This window comes from Gouania willdenowi, chromosome 19, assembly GCF_900634775.1.
Source record: "Gouania willdenowi chromosome 19, fGouWil2.1, whole genome shotgun sequence".
Classification (NCBI taxonomy): domain Eukaryota; kingdom Metazoa; phylum Chordata; class Actinopteri; order Blenniiformes; family Gobiesocidae; genus Gouania; species Gouania willdenowi.
Genome location: NC_041062.1, coordinates 9,279,060 through 9,300,918, shown reverse-complemented (window position 1 = coordinate 9,300,918; position 21,859 = coordinate 9,279,060). Strand labels below are relative to the sequence as shown.

The window sequence follows — 21,859 nt, the reverse complement described above, 5'->3', positions numbered from 1 at the left end:
ATGATTTTTATTATTTTTTTTTAATTCAGTTCTTTGTTATTATTGGAAATCTTAAAAGTTAAAAACATTACATAAATTCAATCTAAAGTACATACGTCAAACTCATGGCCCGGGGGCCAAATCCGGCCCTTTGGAGCATCCAATCCGGCACGCAGGAGAAAGTCAAAATTACAGAGAAAACATGAAGCATCATTGTGTAAATAAAACTCAACAATATTTGCAGGTGCTCACAGTTTTCCAGGTGCTTATATTGCATGATCGCAATCATTTTTTTTTATGTTAAACTGTTGAAAAAAACTCAACATTCTTGTAAAATCCTGAAATTTTCCACAAATGATGACATAATATTTCACCTAAATAAATAGAAATTGGTCACAAATTCTAGTAAATTTAAAGTGAAGATCCTGTTAGGACTAATATCTGTGACTTATTGCTTGTATATTGTCGGTTTCTTACATATTTTGTATTTTATGTATACATAGAAGTGTAAATTAGGGCACAATAATGTTGAAACTACTCGTTTTCCAGCACAAAATCTGTGGCCCTCTTGAGATCAAACCGTGCTCCTATTCGACCCCTGAACTAAAATGATTTTGACACACCTATTCTAAAGTATTGAGAAGCTTCTCAGTAGTGGCTAAAGTAAAAACTATTCCAGACCATTAATCACTATCTATTATTTACAATTATTAGCCTAATGATAGAAATATTGTTTATTCTCAACATACAAACCCACCATCAACCCAAACTCTCAGTTAACATGAGCTCATTGAGCTGACAAAAGGAAGTATGGTAAATAACGCTCTTCAAAATAAAGCTCTAACCTTTATTTTGCTCTACGCTTTATTTTGAAGGGCAGCCGCTCCAGAGAATGTTAACGTAGACTTGACAGTAAGCGACTCCAATGGCCGACATCCTCCGGAGAAAATAGTCTAAAATCAGCTCCGCCTGAAGCCCGTGACTGTACCATCTGCCGGGTTTGGAACCGTGACTTCTCCCAGCGGCCCGGATACTAAGCTTGGCCCACCAAGCTCCAGCAGCGGAGCCCCGGTCTTCTTTATCCTGTCAGCGGGGACGGAGGCCTCGGTGAGACGCCGGACTCGCGGTAGTTTAGACCACGTTGACGGTGCGCAATGAGCGGGCAGCGGAGACAAACCAAGCCGGTCTGTGCCGGTTGTTAGCATGTAGCTAACAAATTTGTTTGCTAACGTGTTAGCACCAGGTTAGCATCTTGACACCTCTGATAAAATCACTAATTTTAATGCTAATACCGCGTCGAACCGGGGCACACTGCCTTTATATGCGTGTTTTACCCTTTTTAGTCTCACTATTGTTTTCAAACTGGCGGATGTAAACACGGCTAGCTCGATGTTAGGCTAACGTTTGCCTTGTCTCGCTAAACCAGCTGCTTGTTGGAGAAAAACAATTATTCTGCCCTTAATGCCCTAAAGTAAACATTTTCCTTTAAAATCTCTAAAATATGCAGTAGTATCTGCAACAAGATCTCTCGTAAGTGTTGAGTTTGGCCTCCGTTTGTCGTTACACTCAACAAAAGTTAATATTAGACACGTTTTTCAATGACAAAAACATTTATTTTGTACTTTTTAGACCCATTCCTTCCAATATTAACATGTATTGGCAATATTGATCCATACAATAGGCAGTATTTGGTGTGTTTTTGTACTTTTTCATTTTAAATTTCAAATCTAAATCTAAGGAGAACTGCTTGATATATGAGAAAACAGCACTGATATTAGGAAAATTTGTGTTCACATTCACAGATTCTAGATAGTATACGGCGCAATAAAAACAACAGTAATAGCTATAATAATGTTATCTTGCCATCGGAAACATTGTTTACATCCCTTTATCTGTACTGCTCTTCATCTCCTATTAACACATTAGTGAATGTAATTGTTAGAAATTCAGTGTCTTTGACCTCTTCAAATCAGAATCTTACAGTTTTTGATTTCCAGTATGTGCTCCACCTAAAGGATTCTGTTATTTCCTGTTTTTAGGGAATATGACCCAGATGCAACAATGACCTCCAGATTTGGTAAAACCTACAGCCGTAAAGGTGGAGAGGGCACGTCCAAGTTCGACGAGGTCCTGTCCACCGGGCGAGGCACACTCAGCACCAAATGGGGTGCCACCACCTACAAAGCCAAAGTGGGCTCCAAGCGCATCAGCGCCGCTAAGAACGACTCGGGCCTGGAGGTCCGCAAACGGCTACGCCAGAGCGGTGGCAGCGGCGATGGTGGTGTTGGCGGCGGGTTTGACGACCCGTTTGGATTCGACAGCGACGAGGAGTCCAAGCCCGTGTCGTCGTCCAGGAGCGGAAACAAGTCGTCGCCCGCCAAGCCGGCGTCGGCCGAGCCTCCGAAGGCGGAGCGGCCTGGGGGCTCCCTGGGCGCCGCCAACAGGTCCAGCTTTCAGGAAGGAGCATACGGGTCGGGGTCCAGTCGGGCACCGTCGTGGTTGAGCGGCGAGAAGAACAACATAACGGAGGACAGACGGAGGTTCTCCAACAACAGCAGCAGCAGCAGTAGTAGTAGTGCAGGTAGAGAAAACACAGTCTGAACCGGTGTGTTCATAACGATAATGCTCACAGAGTTTGTATTAGGGTTGGATCTAATGTCAACCTTTTCCAATAGATCTGATATCTGATCGTTTAGAACTTCAATCATTGTCATATAAACCCACACGATTTCTTCTTCTTATAGATACGTTATTGGAGTTATTAATGCAGAGCGTTCAGAGCGTCCTCGTTTTTTAATCCTTAGTTTTTTCCTGTCCCGACAGTTATGTAGCACAATTCATAGTGCCTTTAATCGGGTTGTTCATATCCCTTCCAATCATGTGGTTTATGTTTCCAGGTGAGGGAGAAAAAAAGTCTGTTTCTGAGGACTCAAGGAATGAATTCCAGTCGGACGTGTGTGTTAGCTTAGCATGTAGCAGCACTGGCAAACACCGGATGTCCATTGGATATGTAACTACTCCGCTGTGTAATCCGCTGTCCGTCAATCTCCACTGCCTCTATCTGTGATACGTAGCTGTTGCAGTGAGGACTTAAGAGATCTCGCTAATTCATGTGTAATTGCGATATCGTAAGTTGTAGTGAATCCAAAGAGAAACACAAAGCCATACAAATGTTTGATTGTGTTCTTGGAACAGAATGAAATCCACTGGGTCCTGCCCTGTAGATCTTCAGCTTTTGTGGAGATTGTGTTTCAACCACAGATAAGGTCATTGTTTATATGTGAAATACCTGTCCAGGGTATAGCCCCGCCCCCTCACGCCTGTAGAAAGCTGGAGATAGGCACCAGCAGGCCCCCTACACCCTGAAAAGAAGCAAGAGGGTAATAAATTGGATGGAAATATGATCCACCTTAAATATGGAGTATTTTATTTAGAAAATAAAGCAGATGTTATTCTGTGTTTGTGCACTACTTCCTGTCCTGCACGGGCTTATCATTGCTGAATTTATGCGTCGTTGCTCCGGCGTGCGACAAAAATAACAGGTCTGTGTTCGGGAATGACCGATATGGATTTTTTAGCGCCGATACCGATTTTTTTCCATTAACCTTAGCCGATGACCGACACGAACTGCCAATTTTCTTGGGGCGATATTTGGAGCCGATACTACTTTTGTTCCCTCAATTTACATCATAAAAATTACCCAATAATGATGAATGGTACAAGTCTCAATTAAAAAAAATAACATTTATTGAAATTAACAAAAGGGATGTGGAACGACTCCAAGTTAAAAAATTTAACAAATAATAAAAACAGGTGATGTAGAAAAAGAACAAGTAAAAAATAGCGAGGCATGAAATATTATGAAAGAGAACTGTTCGTCCCTGTCCTGAAAATAGCTTTGACAAAAGTTGGTCTGACTGAAGATATAGTTTATTAACAGGATTATTGAGTATAAAGATATTTAATTATAATATTAAACACAAAAAGAAACCATGAATAATAGTCCATTCCAACACAACTTCAGAACATAAATTAGCAGAGGAAAATAACGTGATGACAGATGCTCATTAAGCAACAAACTGTTGAAGTTTGTGTTTTAAATTGCATCAACATTAACGGGAATAAATATTCAAACAAGTAGTAAACTGCTTCTCAAATAATTAAAATCTGCAGCACTCTCATTTCGCTGTAATGTTGAGAAGCAGAGAGGGAGGGAGAGAGAAACCTCCAGCCAGCTGCTCGTTAAATACAACTGCGACAACACCGAACCATGGAACAATGTCAGCTAAGTTAAACAGTTAAAAGATGCTTTGAAAGTTTAAAACTTGCCGTTGGGGTTGAAGAGCTTTCTTCACGCTTTGCTAGTGGGGGGAGGGGCTCTGCACTCTGCAGCCTCTGTCTCCAGCAACACGGAGCAGCCTGTGGCAGCCGCTTTGTAAATAAAGCGGATCGGCAAACGCAACAGCACGCATCAGGCGATGCTGATACACAAAAAACATGCAAAATTAATCCGATTAAATTGGCCGGCCGATGAATCGGTCGATCACTAGTCTGTGTATCTGTTGCGGTGGGGCTGCGGACTGAGGGAGTCGTTACACAGCTGTGACACTTCCAGTGGAAATTGGGGGTAAGGGTTCATGGGTGAAGGTTATCAGGTTAACTAATTGAACTTTTCTGCTAGGTTTTTGTCTTCAGACTTCACAGCAGAGTGCATTTTATTCTTGATCCCAAACGACTCGTTCTCAGGGGTTCTCCAACTTCAGCTCACTCTGTGTTCTTTTGCTTCTTCAGGAAAGCCGGGCCACAGTTCCTCTTCCTCCTCGACCTCAGAAAACCTGCACAGCTACTCGTGGTACCAGAACGCCTCCGAGAGCGATAGGAAGCCTCTGGCTCAGAGCACCGCCCTGAAGACCGGCTCCACCTTTGAGTCCTGGGACGCCATCATGGGACTCCGTCCTCCGTCGCCCTCCCAAGAGCCCAGAAATCCCGCCCCCACTCTGTCCTGGACAGTCGGCTGCGAGAAGCCGCGGCTCGACCAGGAGTCGGACTCGGGAATTGCACCAACGTCGGAGCGAGAGAGAAACTGTCGGACGTACAGACGGCCCAACAAACACGGAGCGGGAAAGATTTCCGACTCGGGAGCAGATTTGGGCTCCAACTCCGCGACGGAGAGCCAGGTAACGGTGAGCAGGAGCAGAGACTTCACCGTCTTGCAGCCGTCCTCCGTTTCCGTCTGTAACGTCACTTTACAGGATAGGGACACCCTCGGCTCTGACACGGCGCCCCCGGCTGGACCAGACCGCACCGCATCACTGACACAGGACGGATGGCAACGCAAGAAAGAGACGCACACAAGGTAGATACACACAAACACACACAGCCACACGAGTGAGAAACACATAATCACAAACACATAAGAGTGGAAGGACAGCAACGCACAGACACACTGATATAAAAATATGATTTAGTTACTGTCAGTGTTGTGGTCAATTACATTTTTCATATTACATTTACGTCTTCAATTATCCATGTTTGTTTACAACTTAATTACAATTACCGTGACCAGCATTTTTTTCAATTAAAATTAAAATGATTGTTTCCCTTAAAAGTGAATTACAATCTGTCGGTCTGCCCCAAGGCAGCTATGGCTACAATAGTAGCTTACCACCACTAAGTGTGGAATGAAAGAATAATGCCTTATTTCTATAAAGCGCTGAGTGTCTATGATAAAGCGCTGTAATTGTTAACTATGTGTAAAACATAGAACTGTAACATGGTTCCCGAGGTTTGAGTTTAATAATATTGTAATCAATAGTTTTTATAGAATTTCCATGCTAATTACAATTACAAAGTAAATTATCTGAACTCAATTACAATTCAATTATGATAACAGCAAAATCTTTTGCATAATTATAAATTCCGATTATAATTGAACCCAACGCTAGTCTCTGTTTACCCTTCACTTCCTGAAGCCAAACTAACGTGTGTGTGTTGCGTGTTTTTGATGCAAAGTGAATTACACTTGATTAACGTAGCGTGGTTGCCGTCCTCAGACCGGCTCCGACACAGAAGTCGAAGAAGGACGGTAAACTGGAGCTGTTCGGTTTCGACGACGCCGATGCTCCTCAGGAGGAGGAAACCAGCTACAAGATCAAATACTTCGGCTTCGACGACATGAGCGACAGCGACGGCGCAGAGGAAGAACGGAGCGGCTACAAAGAGCGCAGGAGGAACAAGATGGTTGCCGCGGCGACGCCCATGGAGGAGGAAGAACCCGCGGAGGAGGATGACGATTCGCCGACAGAAGAACCTCCGGATCCTTTTGAGAGGCTGGAGAGGACGACGTTGACAGAGAGCAAGAAGAACTCTGTGGGAAAGGAGCACAAGCTCAGAGCAGGTACACACACACACACACACACACGTATAGTCGCGATTTGCATGTCACGATACGATATTAATCCCGATACTAAACAATACGATATACATTGCGATATATCACGATATCAATAATTACGCATTTCACCTTTACAAAATTTACAAAATCATATAAAATACAAATTATTTCACTTTTTTTTTAACTTGTGAGAACAGGTGAATGGTAAATTACTGTAATTCAATCCCCAACATAAAAAACTAGTGTTTATCAAACTTTCAAAATATATTTTTCAAATAAGTTTAACTTTTGCTTCTACAACACATTGTGATTCTGTTAAGTTCTTAAAATCTTAAAGTAACCTCATACATCAATAAAACTGTCCAGTGTATTTTATGAAAATAAAGTGCAATCAATTCCAGCTAAAATGCATTAAGGAGTGGGATAGTTTAACAAGATCTGATGTGGTTTACTTCATTTAAATGAACTATCATTAGTAACAGTCAAGTTGTCAACATAAGGACTATAAACACACTGGTCTGTACTACTGGTCTGTGTGTGTTTGAGAGGGAAAAACTGCGTCTTATAAACAGATGTTGATTAATCTGTGACGTGTCAAATCGGCCTCTAGTTTTTTCATTAAAAAACATGATTAAGGAAATAAATTTGGACATTTTTTGGATCGATACGATAGTCGCGTGGTGAGATCACGATATATCGCCGAATCCATTTTTTCTTGCACCCTTTAATATGACTGACATAATAGGACTAAACAGTTCCTCACAGTCAGACTCACAGCGGTAAATGAATGAGTTGTGATCATTGAGACTCTCTTTTCTGCAGACGTCCTGGATTTCTCCGAGGACGATCTCCGAGTGGTGGCCAGCGGTCCATGGAGGCCGACTCAGGGAAAACCCACAGAGAAGAACCCGGACAGCTTCAGGAGGATCTTCAGCGCACAGAAGAAGGTTAGATGGAGCGAGAGATGAACGCCACGTACACATTTCAAGCCGTCCTGAAGGAATGTCCGAAACACCAGTGCAATAAACGATTAATAAACGATCCAAAGAAACTACGATTATAGACACAGGAGCGTAATAACTCACTTTTTAGTTAATGTTCCATAGCAGCAGTGTTGAATTCTTCCTAATGTTTGTTTAAAACATGGGATTGAAAAAGGTAACGGAGTGGAAAACATGACAGTCACATCCATCACATACTGAGGTACAACTCAATGGTTCCTGTTCTAATACCTAAGGTCGTTCATTGGCTTTTTCAAAAATGTCCATCAAAAAGTTGTTCTGGGGTTTCTATGGATACGTTTGATAACGGAGTGGAAAGAAAAAAGGACTACATTACAAAAACACTGGCAGAACTAGAAAGCTAGGATTTTCCTGCTTCATTAAGCAATACACACTTGATATTTCAGTGGATAAATCTTTTTCCCAAATGTGCTCCGAGTGAAAATTCCGCCCAATTTGGACTGGAAATGTGTGATGGATTAAAAAATGACCTGAAATCTCAGTGAAAGAATTAAAACAATGCCATGAAATCTGGTAAATGTTGGCTACAGTTCCTCCTTTGTCCACTGCGGGTCGCACTGTTTCAATTAGTTAGACGACACAAAACCAAGGTCCAGAACTGACCAGCAGGTGGCAGCAAAACACCACTAATGACTTAAACTAGGACTAAACCTCATGACAACAGGGTTGTTGCTGGTTTCTCTGGTTTAGGGACCAGTTTAACACTAGTTTAGAATTGATTTAGTCTGGCTAGTTCATCTCTGGCTAACTTTTGCTGTGATGAGTTTAGATTAATTTGATGGTGTTTTTTACCCTTACTATGAACCCCAACAGCTCCCACTTCAGTTTGGATGCTGAATGAGGAGTTTTTGATGTAGAAAATTTTGCAAATGTTTTTAATGATAAATTGTCATTTCAGATGGTTTTAGGTTTGAAATCACACAAAGCAGAAGGTTTTTGTGTGTGGTTTCTGTCGCTGATCCACGGCAGCGTGTCCAAAGCTGTGGGATTATTATGGGATGTTTATCTGTCCCATGCTTAGTTTGAGCTCCTGCACAGTCTTTGTCTCCGCTTAATAACACACACACACACACACACACCCCTCCCCCTTGTTTTTTAACACATAAAAGCCTCACTGACCACCAACCTTAGGTTTGGCAAAAATAACCCAAAAGAGGAGCCAGGATGAGCCAAGATAGTGTGTGTGTGTGTGTGTGTGTGTGTGTGTGTGTGTGTGTGTGTGTGTGTGTGTGTGTGTGTGTGTGTGTGTGTGTGTGTGTGTGTGTGTGTGTGTGTGTGTGTGTGTGTGTGTGTGTGTGTGTGTGTGTGTGTGTGTGTGTGTGTGTGTGTGTGTGTGTGTGTCCGTCCGTCCGTCCGTCCGTCCGTCCGTCCGTCCGTCCGTCCTGCTGTTTGATCCGTGTCTAGCTCTGCATGTCTTCAGCTTTCCACCTTCTCCCTCTGAGCTTCTTGTCTTCATTCCACAGTAGGAGTGTGAAGATCGCCTTCAGCCATTTGGTCTCCAGATAAACATAATTATTAATTTAATAAACACCCACGGTGCAAAGGGTTCAGTAACGCACGTTGGGAGATGATTGACTGGACTTCTTACAGCATTAGAGTTTACTTTTCAAGCACTTGTTTTTTTTATTTAATACTTAAACATCATGGTTTGCATCAGTGTAAGCAGTGAATTATTGAGGCTGTTTTTAGACCAGGATAGTTTCTGCTCTGGCTCCAAACGTCAGAGTAAAGGTTTGTATTCAGACTGAGATTTTCAAGTAAAACCCTGTCAGTTACAAAGCTGCTGAACCCAGCAGATGTTTGCACGTCATACACCAGTGTGTTTTTTTCCATACCTTTTATATAATGTATTTATGTTGTTGACTCCTTAGTGTAGATCAGTGGTTCTCAAATTTTTTTGGGTGTTTCACACTTTGAACGAAGGTAAACTTTCAAGCCCAACCATTGCCCCCCAAATTATCCTGGCAAATAACACATGTTCATATTTATTGAACTAACAGAACAAGTAATGTCATATTTCATAAGAATTCAAAAACCAATGTAAAAGTGCATTAGTCAAAAACACAGGAAATAATGAAGCATTGTTTACAATCTGCTTAAGAAACAAAAAAGTTAATTTAGTGAACGAATGAAATAAACTAACAGGGAACAAGTACCATCATGTTTCATAGTGCATCTAACACATTTCATGAATAAAAACTCAAACTAAATTGAACTTATCACCTGCATGAAAAGAAATGTATAAGTGTTAGTTAATGACTAATAGTTAATTAGTCAAAAATACAGGAAATAAAGAAAAGTTTAAGAAAACCCAAAAGGAAATACATTTTTTCATTCATTTTAAAGAATTATCTTTGCACTTAAGTTCCATGTTACATTTTGTTCCCGGTCCATATCTAATACAGTCTAATCATTTGATGGTCTTTTAATTTCTGCTACATTTTAGGTTCTCGTTATTACTTTCTTTGTGCGTAGGAGTTTCGTTTAGTGTTAATGATCTCAGAAAGGCATTTGGCAAGAATTTGAAAAGTTTGTTGCGTCTCACCTGTCATACCCCATTCCCCACCAGGGGGCACACCACACACGTTGAGAAGCACTGTTACAGATGTTTTAACACCTCAGGTGTTTGTGTGTTTCTTTCTCTCAGTCTCCGACCAAAGCGGTGTATAACGCCCGACACTGGGCGGTCCAGAGCGAAGAGGAACCTCCGCCGTCGATCTTCACACGACCAGTGACTGCCCCTGTGAGCACGCACACGCACACACACACACACATATGTTGAGCAATTATTAAGTAATCAATGTCTTCCCCATGTCCAGGTTTCCGTCTCCGTGGGAGGATCCACTAAAGAGCAGCCGGATCCCCAGAAAGATGACAGTGTCTTCAAAGCTCCTCCCCCGCCTCCGAAGGTCACCAAGTGTGTCACCGTCCCCGAAGACCCGTACCAGGACACGGTGACCACGCTCAAGTGTCGCAAAGAGCACAAAGAGGTAACGCAGCACGTTAACATCATTCAATGAAAAATGGATGTTGTGACGCAGATTGACTTTTTTCCTCTGAGACTAAAGGAACTCCATACAGAGACAATACACATACATATATTAGGGTTAGCTTAGCACGTAGCCACCACTCCACATGTTAGTTAGCTTAGCACGTAGCCACCACTCCACATGTTAGTTAGCTTAGCACGTAGCGACCAATCTCGCATGTTTTGGCATGTAGCAACCAATCCCATGTTTTGTATAACTTGGCATGTAACGACCAATCTCACATGTTTTGTTTAGCTTAGCACGTAGCGACCAGTCCCACATGTTTTGGTTTAGCTTAGCACGTAGCGACCAGTCCAACATGTTTTGGTTAGCTTAGCACGTAGCCACCAGGCCCACATGTTAGGGTTAGCTTAGCATTGGCTAGTTTTGCACGTAGCAGTGGTGGCTGAACTGGGTCAAAGGGTAAAAGGCTTGTGTTGCTAATGTCTCTCTGCAGCTCTACACTGTGGTGCAGCATGTGAAGCACTTCAACGATGTGGTGGAGTTTGGAGAAAACCAGGAGTTCACTGACGACTTTGAGTATCTGGCCACTGGACTGAAGAGCGGTCAGCCTTTGAACACACGCTGCCTCAGGTGGGACGTGCACGCTAGAGCTGAGAGGTGTGTGTGTTCTGTGTTCTCACCGCGTGTGTGTGCGTGTGTGTGCGTGCGTGCAGTGTGATCAGCCTGGCCACACGCTGTGCTATGCCCAGCTTCAGGATGCACCTCAGGGCTCGAGGGAAAGTCGCTCAGGTCTTTAAAACGCTCAACGACGCCCCTCAACATCCTGTGAGTACCACAGAACATGTTGATGAAGTCCGTCCTCCAGGATTAAAGCTCAATCTGACAAGCTATATTGAGTTTTCTATTTTGGCAATATAGAAAATTATAATATTGCCTATATTGATACCTTATTTTTCATTTTATGAAAATAATAATTTCAGGAGTTGCTGCTTTCTCTACTTCTCAGAACAGCATATAAAGCAGTTTGATGGATTAGTGAGTGCGTTCTAACCCAGACCTTCCTCCAAACAAGCCACACTACAGAACTCACTCACACGTGCTGTCCCTTAGAGGAGAAAAAGCCAAAAGTGGCACATATTGTGCAGCTGTTTGTTGATAAATGTCCCAATGTGTATTTTTTACTCTTGTCATATATATTTTTGTTCTTTTTTGATACATCATTTCCAAAAGCACCGTAATGTCATTTTAGCCTGTGTGGTACTTTTCATCAGCAAATTTAACCTAGAATTGTCTTTCTGGTCAGACTTTATGTGGATTTAAAATGATTGAGATTATATTGTATATCGCCATTTTGAGAAAAAATATAGAATACAATTTTGGTCCACAATTTTCAGCCCTACTCTGACTTTTTCTCAAATGACTTTCTTCAGAACCTGGCCCTGTGCACGGCCTCCCTCATGTACATCCTGAGCAGAGACCGTCTGAACATGGACCTGGACCGTTCCTGTCTGGACCTGATGATCCGCCTGCTGGAGCAGGACCTGGACGGGGCCGCTGCGGGGGCCGACACTTCCGTGCAGTTCAGCGCGCGAGAGATCGCCAAGATGAAGGAGAAGATCAGGAAGCTGTGTGACACGGTGCACAACAAGCACCTAGACCTGCAGAACATCACGGTATGGACTTTTACCTCCAGGAAAACAGCGTTAGCAACAAATAGTAGTCATAGAAAGTGACCCCAAGTCCTCTGTCCATAATCAGGCGGGTCACCTCGCCATGGAAACGCTGCTGTCTCTGACATCAAAGAGAGCTGGAGACTGGTTCAAAGAGGAGCTGAGGCTGCTTGGAGGACTGGACCACATTGTGGACAAAGGTCCGATACACACACACAGACACACTAGGGTTGGGGTCAATTATAATTGTAATCACGTAATTGAGAATTATTTACAATTATGGCATAGATATAATCGTAAAACCTTAATTGTAATTTTAATAATCTGTCGCCGTTGTAATTGTAATTTAATTGGAATTAAGATAATTTAATTTGTAATTGTAATTACCATAGAAATTCAATAAAAAACCACAATTAATTAATACAATTTAATTAAATGCATAACAGTTCTATGGCTGACGCATGAGTAGTTAACAAATATTAAAATGTGTTTCATATGAAGTTTCCCAACGACCTAATTTTCACACTCATACAGGTGTTAAGGGTTAAAAAAAATAAGGATATAATAGAAGTTGTTTTTTAAATAGGGACGATACAATTTTACGGAGTAACAATACGGTTAATGTAACTGATGTTTTGTACAAAGAGTTTATAGTTGTTGCTAAATTACAACTCTTGTCCCAAGTTGGGTTTTTACACAAGATATTATAATAAATGCACTAAAATGTAAATGTAAAGATGAAAACGACATCGTACACACAAAGCACATACAATCATCACAATAATGTGAATGAATTTTAATAAAAGTTAATAACTAATAGTAAATAATGCCAGTAATCATAATTGAACATTGATCATTTATAGCATAATTGTAATTGAAAAATGTATTTGACCCCAATTCTGACACACACACACTTGTAGTTCACCCTCTGTTCTCATCACTCCGTGTTCATCCTTCAGTGAGGGAATGTGTCGACCACCTGGACCGAGAGGACGAGAAGGAGAAGCTGGTATCGTCTCTGTGGGGGGCCGAGCGTTGTTTACGGGTCCTGGAGAGCGTACGTTTACCTGACAGCTCATGTTTATAGATGTGTTTAGAATAGATCTGTTCCTAAATGTACAGAAATGATCCAAATCCTCTGAAAGATGATAAACATTTCTTCCACATCTTTCAAGGCTTTTTCTTTTAACAGTCCGTTTCATATTCCAAACAAACGAGTGTGAATGTGGTGACGTGTTAACAGGTGTGTGTTTGTCTCTCAGGTGACAGTTCACAACCCAGAGAACCAGAGCTACCTGATCGCCTACAAAGACTCGTCACTCATCGTCTCGTCTGCAAAGTGAGTTCACATCACACAACCTCGCTTAGCATGTAGCGAGTGCCAGCATTCGTACGACAGCGCTGGGCCTGTAGCTTATTAGCAGTGTGAGTTTCCATATATCAGGGCTGCCAAACTCATTTTAGTTCAGGGGCCAAATACGGAGCAGTTTGATCTCAAGTGGGCCACAGATTTTATTTATTGTGCTTTAGTTTGCACTTCTACGTATACGTAAAATACAAAAAAATGTAAGAAACCGGCTATACCCAAGCAATAAGTGAAGGATATCATTTCCTACAGGATCTCCTCTTTAAATGTCCTTGAATTTGTGACCAATTTCTATATAATTAAAGGAATTGTATAATTTAGGGCAAATTGAGTTCTTGTTTTCAACAATTTAACATTATAAATGACTGCATTCATGCAGTCATTTATAATGTTCTGCATTCACTGCATTCACTGGGAAAACTGTGAGCACCTGCAAATGTTGAGTTTCACTCCCTCAATGTTTTCTCTGTAATTTTTACTTTCTCCTGTTGGCCAAATTCGAGGCTCCAAAGGGCTGAATTTGGCCCCCGAGTCTTAAGTTTGACACTTATTCCTTATATTAAGTTGCTAACTGGAGTTCAGAGAGATGTTAGAAGGAATTTAAATGCATCAAATATCCCATAATGCAGCATTTTAAGAGTTGACACTTTGATTTTCCTCCATCACTCCGTCCTGTGCTTTTATTTTGACAAGTTACTTTTTATACTGTCAGCCATTCTCTAGTCGTCTGCAGGGTATTTTTCTCGCTGTCTCCTTTTAAAAGTGGATATAAATGGTCTTAAGTCTGTCTGAGACTCCGCCCCCAGCTGGGCTCTGTGCGACCTTTGACCTGTGCAGGTCTGTGTGAGGATGAGGAGGATGAAGGACAAAGAGCAGCAGTGTGAGTCGGCCCTCAGCTGCTCGCTGCTCTAACTGCATTAACCCTCAGAGAGCGTGTGCACGGCGGGTTTGTCCTTCCTCTGAACCTCCGCCACCGCTCACTCTCACCGTCTGAACTCAGACCTGCTGCTTCTGAGAGAGTTTCAGCTGCTGGAGTGGCTAATGTCATCAACACACACACACACACACACACACACACACACACACACACACACACACTCCATGTTTGAGAGAAAAACACTTCACAGCTGCAGAAACGTTTCCTCCATCCTCATAACTGAGAGATAAAAATCACATTTCTACCTCCTGAAATAAATCACCTTCATCGTTTTGGTTTGGTTTAACGTTTTCTATGTTCTGTAAAGTAAAAAAAAAAGAATCTTCTGTTCAACGTGATGATGTTGTAATCAACTGTATTTTTTTTTTTTTTATTCAAACTTATTTTTAAATGAATAAGATACTTTTTTGATGATTTCCTCCCAGTTGAGTAAGTTTTTAATACATATATTTATCTTTAAATTGTATTTAAAATGTGCCAAACCTTATATCTATATATATATATACTGTATATATACATGTTTTCTGCTTTTATTTTGTTATTAAAAATGGAAACACCTTTATTAAAATGTAGTATACAAATTTTTTCAATTCTTAATTTAAAAAAAAAAAAATGTAATTTAAAAAGGATTTTAATTTAAAGTTTTAAATTTTTTCTGTAATATTTCTTTCTGAATAGTTTTTATTTTAATTTTAATTGACACTTTCCCCCAAATTCCTGGAATATTTTAATTTTTAAATTATTTTAAAAGTAGTAAAACATCAGCGGATCAAACCAAGTACATTCCAAGTATTTTTTTCTATTGGAATACTGTACTAATAAAAAAGAAAATGTAAAATGACTTTTTTGCAATATTTTTTCACAACCATTTATATACTCGACTAAAAAGATCTTTTTTTAAATATATAATTTAGTAAGTATTATTCATATCTACTTTATTTGTTTATGGTCTTTTATTTTGAAAAGATTCAATATCCTGTCTTATTATTCAGACTGGGTTGAAGTGAACTCCAGTTTAACCCGATCAAAAGCAGACGCTCTTTGTGCTGCTTTCCTGTGTCATCAGATCTAATGTGGTTATTTACCACACACACACACACACACACACACTGCTCTGTTTCTCTGCAAAGGGAAGGAACTCGGACATCTGGATATGAGTGTCTAAACAAACCAACAATAATAACAAATTAAATGTCAGTCCTCCGTGTGAGCCGTAATGCACTCATTGTGTGTGTGTGTGTGTGTCAGGGCTCTGAGCAGGTGTGAGGCGATGATTCAGCGCTACAGTCGTACTCTGAGCTCAGACGGAGCCATGGTGGGGAAGGCAGTGGAGGATTGTATGAGAGCCATTATTGGGGTTCTGCTCAACTTGACCCACGACAACGGTCAGTGTTCCATACACACACACACACACACACCACTGTTACAGCTGCTGACGTGTGCGTGTGTGTGTGTGTGTGCAGAGTGGGGCAGCACTAAGACTGGAGAACAGGAGGATCTGATCATGACGGCTCTGAACTGTGTCCTTAAAGTTCCTCAGTTTCTTCCTCAGGAGCAAAGGTTTGACATCAGAGTGTTGGTACGTACACACACACACAATCATACACACACATGCACTCTGATGTAATAATGCTTAACTGACTTAATCACTCATTTACTCTCTGACTTATTGACTCACCTTGTGACTGACAGTAATGACACACTGACTGGTTTATTCTGCCCTGACTTACTCACAGAGTTATTACTTTTTAACAGACAGACTTACTCACCTACTTCTCACTCACTGACTCACACTTTCACTTACTCTGATGTACTCACTTTTTTTTTTTTATTTACTCTCGATTTACTCTTTGACAAGTTTGGACTAAAACTTTTGAAATGTGCTTATTAGAAGATTTATGTAACACATTATGCACCATATTTGTTTTATTAACTTTTAAAAATGGGACTACTTTACAGTTTTAGAGCCTGTGTTCGTCCATCTTGAAATCACTTGATTGATGTCACACGGCCCCACTGCCTGTAAACATCCCATTGTTTTCTGTTGGAGTGAAATATTCAGCCTGATTTTTAGATCATTTAGCAGCTTTTTCCATCATTTTAGCAGCTTTTTCCATCAAATGCAGCTTTTGGTTGCTTTAAAAAACCAGGAAAAGTGAAAGATGTTGATGTAAACCTCTTTTGCTACCAAAAGAGAATAAAAACAGTTCAACCGCAGGGGACGACAGTTCCAACTCTGACGTTTGGTATTAGACAATGAAGCAGAGAAGAAGAGCTCTCCTAAAGGACCTTTACTCACTCTAACAGTGCGCTGACACGCTCTGGTGGCTGAAGTTGGCGAGTCTGCAGAGCAGACGTTGTTAGCGGTTGTGCTAATGATTAGCATGTGTGTGTTCCAGGGTCTGGGTCTGCTCATTAACCTGGTGGAGTACAGTGCCAGGAACAGGTTCAGTCTGATGGACATGGAGATGGACACAGAGCAGCCGTACGAGTCCTCTGTCCTCCTCAGCTCCACCAATCAGAACGCAGGGACGGGAGCGCTCAGCGCCATCGCAGCGCTCGTACAGGTGTGTGTGAAGGAGAGGATAGCTGGTCTCATCCTGCTGTCTTTGACTTTTATTTACCTTCTTGTTCTTTTTCTTCTTCTTGTTTTTTTTTTTTTCCTTTTCCTCTTTTTCTTTTTCTTCATTTTTCCCCTTTTCTTCTTCTTCCTCTTTTCATTATTCCCATTATTATTCCTCCTCTTCTTCTTCAGCTCTTCCTGCAGCGTGAGCGAGCAGCCGTCCTGGCCGAGGCTCAGACTGATGACCTCATCAAGGAGCCTCCGAAGGCCCCGTTGGATCAGAGCGGACAATGGCAGGAGACGGGCGGAGAGATCCAGTGGGTTGCCAACGACAACCAGGACAACAAACAAGACAACAATCAGGAAGAGAAGCAGGCAGACGGAGAGAAGAAGAAGGACGGAGAGGACGAGGAGCTGGACCTCAACAAAGGTTTAGATCTGTTTGTTAGTTGTGTGTGTGTGTGTGTTGTGTGCGTGTTTTGTTTGTGTGTGACTGATGTGACCTGTTGTTTATCGTCTCAGCTCTGCAGCACGCAGGGAAACACATGGAGGACAGCATCGTTGCCTCTTACACAGCCATGCTGCTGGGCTGCTTGTGTCAGGGCAGCCAGGTAAAGTACACACACACACACAGCTGGAGTTATTGTGTAGTTGTGTCTTTTAACTGTGTTGTTGTTATTGTTTATCTCATAGTCGAATGTGAACACGGTGAGAGAAAACCTTCCCAAAGGAGATTTTTCCATCATGACAGAAATGCTGAAGAAGTTCCTAAACTTCATGAATCTCACTGTGAGTCTGACTTCCTCTTCTGCTTTGGTCACATGACCAACACCACATGACCAACATCACTGACCCTCTTAGAAGCGTCTGATTCACGTTCTTTACAATAACAACAGTGTGGTTTTACAAACGAGCACCAAAGTTCAGCTGCAGACACAAACTAAACTCATACTCCTGTTGGTCACTAGGTGGCAGCACAGAGATTATTATGTTAGCTGAGCTTTTAGTTTATCAGAATCAGAAGAATTTATTGCCAAGTAGAGTTTATAAAAATACAAGAAATGTGACTTGGTAGATGCTGCAAAAAAACAGAAACAAACAAACCAGAAACACTGTAATAATAATAATAATACAAATAAATGTAAATGTGCTTTAGTTTGACTGTGTAACATTCTATTCAATTATTTTTTTTTTTAAATTTTATTAGTATTTGTAGTTTTTAATATTTATTAAATTAAGTTACTCAAAAAAATTAATTTGATGTATTTTAATTTTATTTTTATTTACTTGTTTAAATAATTTACATTTAAATAATGCAAATAAAAATAAAATGTAATGTATAATGTAATTATTATAATGCATTTTAATGTCTTTTATTTGATTTTTAAAAATATTTGATTTCATTTACTTGTTTCATTTGACTGATTCATTTTAATTTAATTAATGTTTCTTAATTAAGAATTATGATTTAATTTGTGGTATTTATTTTATTTAATTTTATTTATTATTATACTGCATTTTACAGATGGAAATTGGCTCATCTGACATATTTACGTACGGTTACATCCATTCATATGCATTTAAATCAGTACCATTAGATTAGATATCAGAGAATATTATTAAATATTAGTAACTAAATTCACATTTGGAAACTTTCAGTAATATTGCTGAAATGATGGATTTTTTTTCTCCTTGTCTTTCCTCAGTGTGACGTCGGCACCACAGGACAGAAGTCCATCTCTCGCATCATCGACTACCTAGAGCACTGCTAAAACACGCACACACACACACACACACACACATACACGCACACACTCCATCCTCTCCTCCTTGTTCACTCGTTAATATGAGTTTGAATCTTTATTTATACTTGCTGACTCGGCATTTTTCACTCATTCTCCTTGTTTGGGAACGTGTTTGTTTTTCCCGTTAAAACCCCCTTCGGCTCCGATCTGGACATGGATTCCTCTGCGAGGGCAGACGTAGACTAAAGAGGAGAAACGGCAGCGCTCGCAGCACAAAGACCTGCTGAGGGTTTCAAACTGAAGCAGAAACTTTTTCTTTTCAAAGAATCGTGTCTTCGAAGCTCGGACAGACGACGGGAGAACGACCTCGTACCACGACCAGCGCCGAGCCTGCGACTCTTAGAGAAAATGAATTTCAAACACTGACTTGATTCCCAGCAGGAGAGAGAACAAGTCCTACAGTGGATTCTGTGGCTATTTCAAGCTTTTAAAATAAGAGCTACTGATCGTCCCATTTTAGGACAAGAAAATATCCTCAATTTAAAGCTGACAAAGGCCTACATTTCCCATAATGCAGCTGGTTTACATCTTAGATTATTTGAAAACGAGCCAAAAACACTTTTCAGATTTTTAGACTGTTTATGGTCTAAAACCATCAAATCCGTTAGAAGACCTACATTTCCCACAATGCATTTAGGTAACATACTTTATAAACTGATATAAAACCTCATTTATATTTTATAAATAAGAAAATCTTTTCAGAAACAATACATTTTTTTATTTTTTGTTCAATTTATCGTCTTTAAAATCTCTAAAAGTAAAACAATTCAAATGTTTAAAAGGTGCCCGTGAAAAAAGCATACGTTTCCCAAAATACAGTTTGTTAAGGTCACGGACTCCCACGTATCTGTAAAGTAAAATATGACCATGTTCGCAGCTTTGCAAAAATACAAATGCATCTTCAGCAATGGTTTTCCTGACATTTGCCACATCGTAAAATAATTTCCCATTTAGTTTTTATTTTTTTATCTTTTTTTATTTATTTTTTTTACAACTTTTAACTTTAATCCTCACAGGGGCGTCAAAATTTAGAAAACAAGATTTAACGCAACATATAACAAAGATAAAATATTCTGCCTCCAGCAACAATTTTTAAACACGTCAACCGCAGAAAAGTTAGAGTTGTACCATAACCAACCACCAGGGGGTGGAGTCTATCTTTATGGTCCGTAAACTGCTGTTATTAACGTGAATGACAGTCTGAGGCGTGCAGGTTCGTAACACAATAAAAGTCAAGTTAAAAATATTACAACCTTTACAGACGGAATGCGAACATTAATGATTTTTCGCGATACTTGCCTCATAAAATTATTTCTCATTTTTGTTTTTTACAACTTTAACTGTTAAATATGAAAAATAAACTCTGCATCTGAAATATTTTCGTTAATGCATCCATTAAAATCTGTTTTCAGTAAGTATAGAATTCTTTCACCTGTTATCCACAAGGGGGCGGCAACCTTTAAAAAAATACAATTTAACGTAAACGTTATTGTGGCAAAGAAAAGAAATTCTGCCTGCAGCAACAATTTTTAAACACGTCAACCGCAGAAAAATGAGATAGCTGTACCATAAACAACAACATATATGACAGTCTGAGCGTAAAATTAAAGATATTTTTGGTAATTTACCGTACCCAACCACCAGGAGGCGATCTAATATAACAGACTAGTTAGTTTTTAAAGGATTTTAATGAAAAATGGACTTTCTGTCACCCTTTAGGAATTTTACCGTTTTAAATGTGACGTTTTTTTTTGGGGAGGAGTGGTTGAAATGTGCCGGATGTTTTATTGAAACGTTAAAAACGCTCGTCTGTGCCGCAATTTAGAAAAATACGGACTAGCGCCGCTTTGACTTTGTCGGTGTAGCGTCTGTGAAGCTTGAAAAACCATCAAATCAACCCAGTGCTGCTTTGTTTCTCAGTGTTCTGTTGGTTTGTGTCATCATTAATGTTGTCTTTCTCACACACACACACACACACACATCGTTTACAGAGCTTTACTCTCACTTTGGAGGAATGAATGAAGAGCTTTCTGTACATAGTTGCTGTAAATAGATTTTGGGCTTAAATTGAAATCTAGACGTTAGACTCTACTTTTGCGACTATTTTTTTCTTTTCTAATGCCTTTTTGCGTTGTTGGGGGAGGGGCATCAGGTGGGCATAGCGCCCCCTACAGGCTGGCTGCAGGAACTCTGATCTTTGTACCATCTTTGGTTACCTGTACATACTTTTAAAATAAATAAAAGTTGATACTTTCTGTATTCACAGCTTCTTTTTTTGGATTTTTTTTTTAAAGCACACACTTCTAAGGACTCACACTTTTAAAGTTCTGCTCCTTCCTTTTGGCGTCTTTACAGCAAATTGTGACTGATTGAAATAATAAAATGTGCATTTTGTTTGGGTCCTGCCCAACTGACTTTTGTTTGTTATATTGTTTTGTGATTATATAAAATTCTAAGGAACAGAAGTGCAGCAGTCTTACAATTAGTCAAATTGCCCCAAAATTATGACTTTTTTTTTTTTTTTTTTTTTAATTTTAAAAGCAATTTTAAATCTATATTTTTAGTTTTAATTATATACGAAGTATACAAGATATATATTAAAAACCACAATCTCCATCACGTTTAAGTCTTTGGTCAGATTAAAATGTCTTTTTAAAATTATAATTCTTTAATTTTGCAGGTACTATATATGCATATTAACTCAGTGAATACTTCATTTATTTATTTTTTTAATTCTGGCTTATTATTTAATTATTACTACAGCCTTAAGATATTCTGTGCTTCATGTAGAGACATGATGGAAAATATTAAAACGGTATGAGTGTAAAAGAGAAAAATACAGAAAAACTTAACCTAGAATAATTCATTATTAATAAAGTAAATAATCACACATTCAGTTTGGAATAGAAGCAGCTCCTGAAAATTTTAAATGGATTTATTTTATTTTTTTTCATACATTAATGACACAGGCTGCACAAACAATTCATAGAAAACTAAGATGCACATAAAGGTCCATCATCATGTGTTTTGGATGTTTCTGGTGCACTGACCAGTTTATTTCTGTTGATCACAGATTTTTAGGAAGTTTTTTTTTTTTTTTTTTATCCAACAGATAAAATGTCTGTTAATG

At 39.9% G+C, this 21,859-nt stretch overlaps 1 protein-coding gene across 2 annotated transcripts; it reads left to right on the top strand.

Moving 5' to 3' along the window:
* The first annotated feature begins 864 nt into the window (after positions 1-864).
* LOC114481039 (wings apart-like protein homolog) lies at positions 865-20,988 on the top strand. 2 transcript variants are annotated; one of them, XM_028475352.1, is made up of 21 exons: positions 865-1,086; positions 2,019-2,560; positions 4,771-5,156; positions 5,232-5,335; positions 6,033-6,376; positions 7,196-7,320; positions 10,043-10,138; positions 10,215-10,385; positions 10,882-11,018; positions 11,102-11,213; positions 11,819-12,061; positions 12,147-12,258; positions 13,018-13,115; positions 13,321-13,397; positions 15,610-15,746; positions 15,825-15,940; positions 16,761-16,928; positions 17,117-17,354; positions 17,447-17,535; positions 17,618-17,713; positions 18,631-18,696. In XM_028475352.1, the coding sequence occupies exons 2-21, from the start codon at positions 2,041-2,043 to the stop codon at positions 18,694-18,696; spliced, it is 3,435 nt and encodes a 1,144-aa protein (XP_028331153.1). In that variant the 5' UTR covers positions 865-1,086; positions 2,019-2,040. The 2 variants fall into 2 exon arrangements, with proteins under 2 accessions (XP_028331153.1, XP_028331152.1); XM_028475351.1 differs by having other exon boundaries at positions 4,771-5,335; positions 18,631-20,988.
* Positions 20,989-21,859: the final 871 nt, after the last annotated feature.

Bases quoted from the DNA above. Each gene is read 5' to 3' on its own strand.
- LOC114481039 (XM_028475351.1), top strand. From the start codon at position 2,041: ATGACCTCCAGATTTGGTAAAACCTACAGCCGTAAAGGTGGAGAGGGC. The intron at 5,336-6,032 runs GTAGATACACAC...TGCCGTCCTCAG, and splicing joins AAGAAAGAGACGCACACAAG to ACCGGCTCCGACACAGAAGT. The intron at 17,355-17,446 runs GTTTAGATCTGT...TTATCGTCTCAG, and splicing joins GGAGCTGGACCTCAACAAAG to CTCTGCAGCACGCAGGGAAA.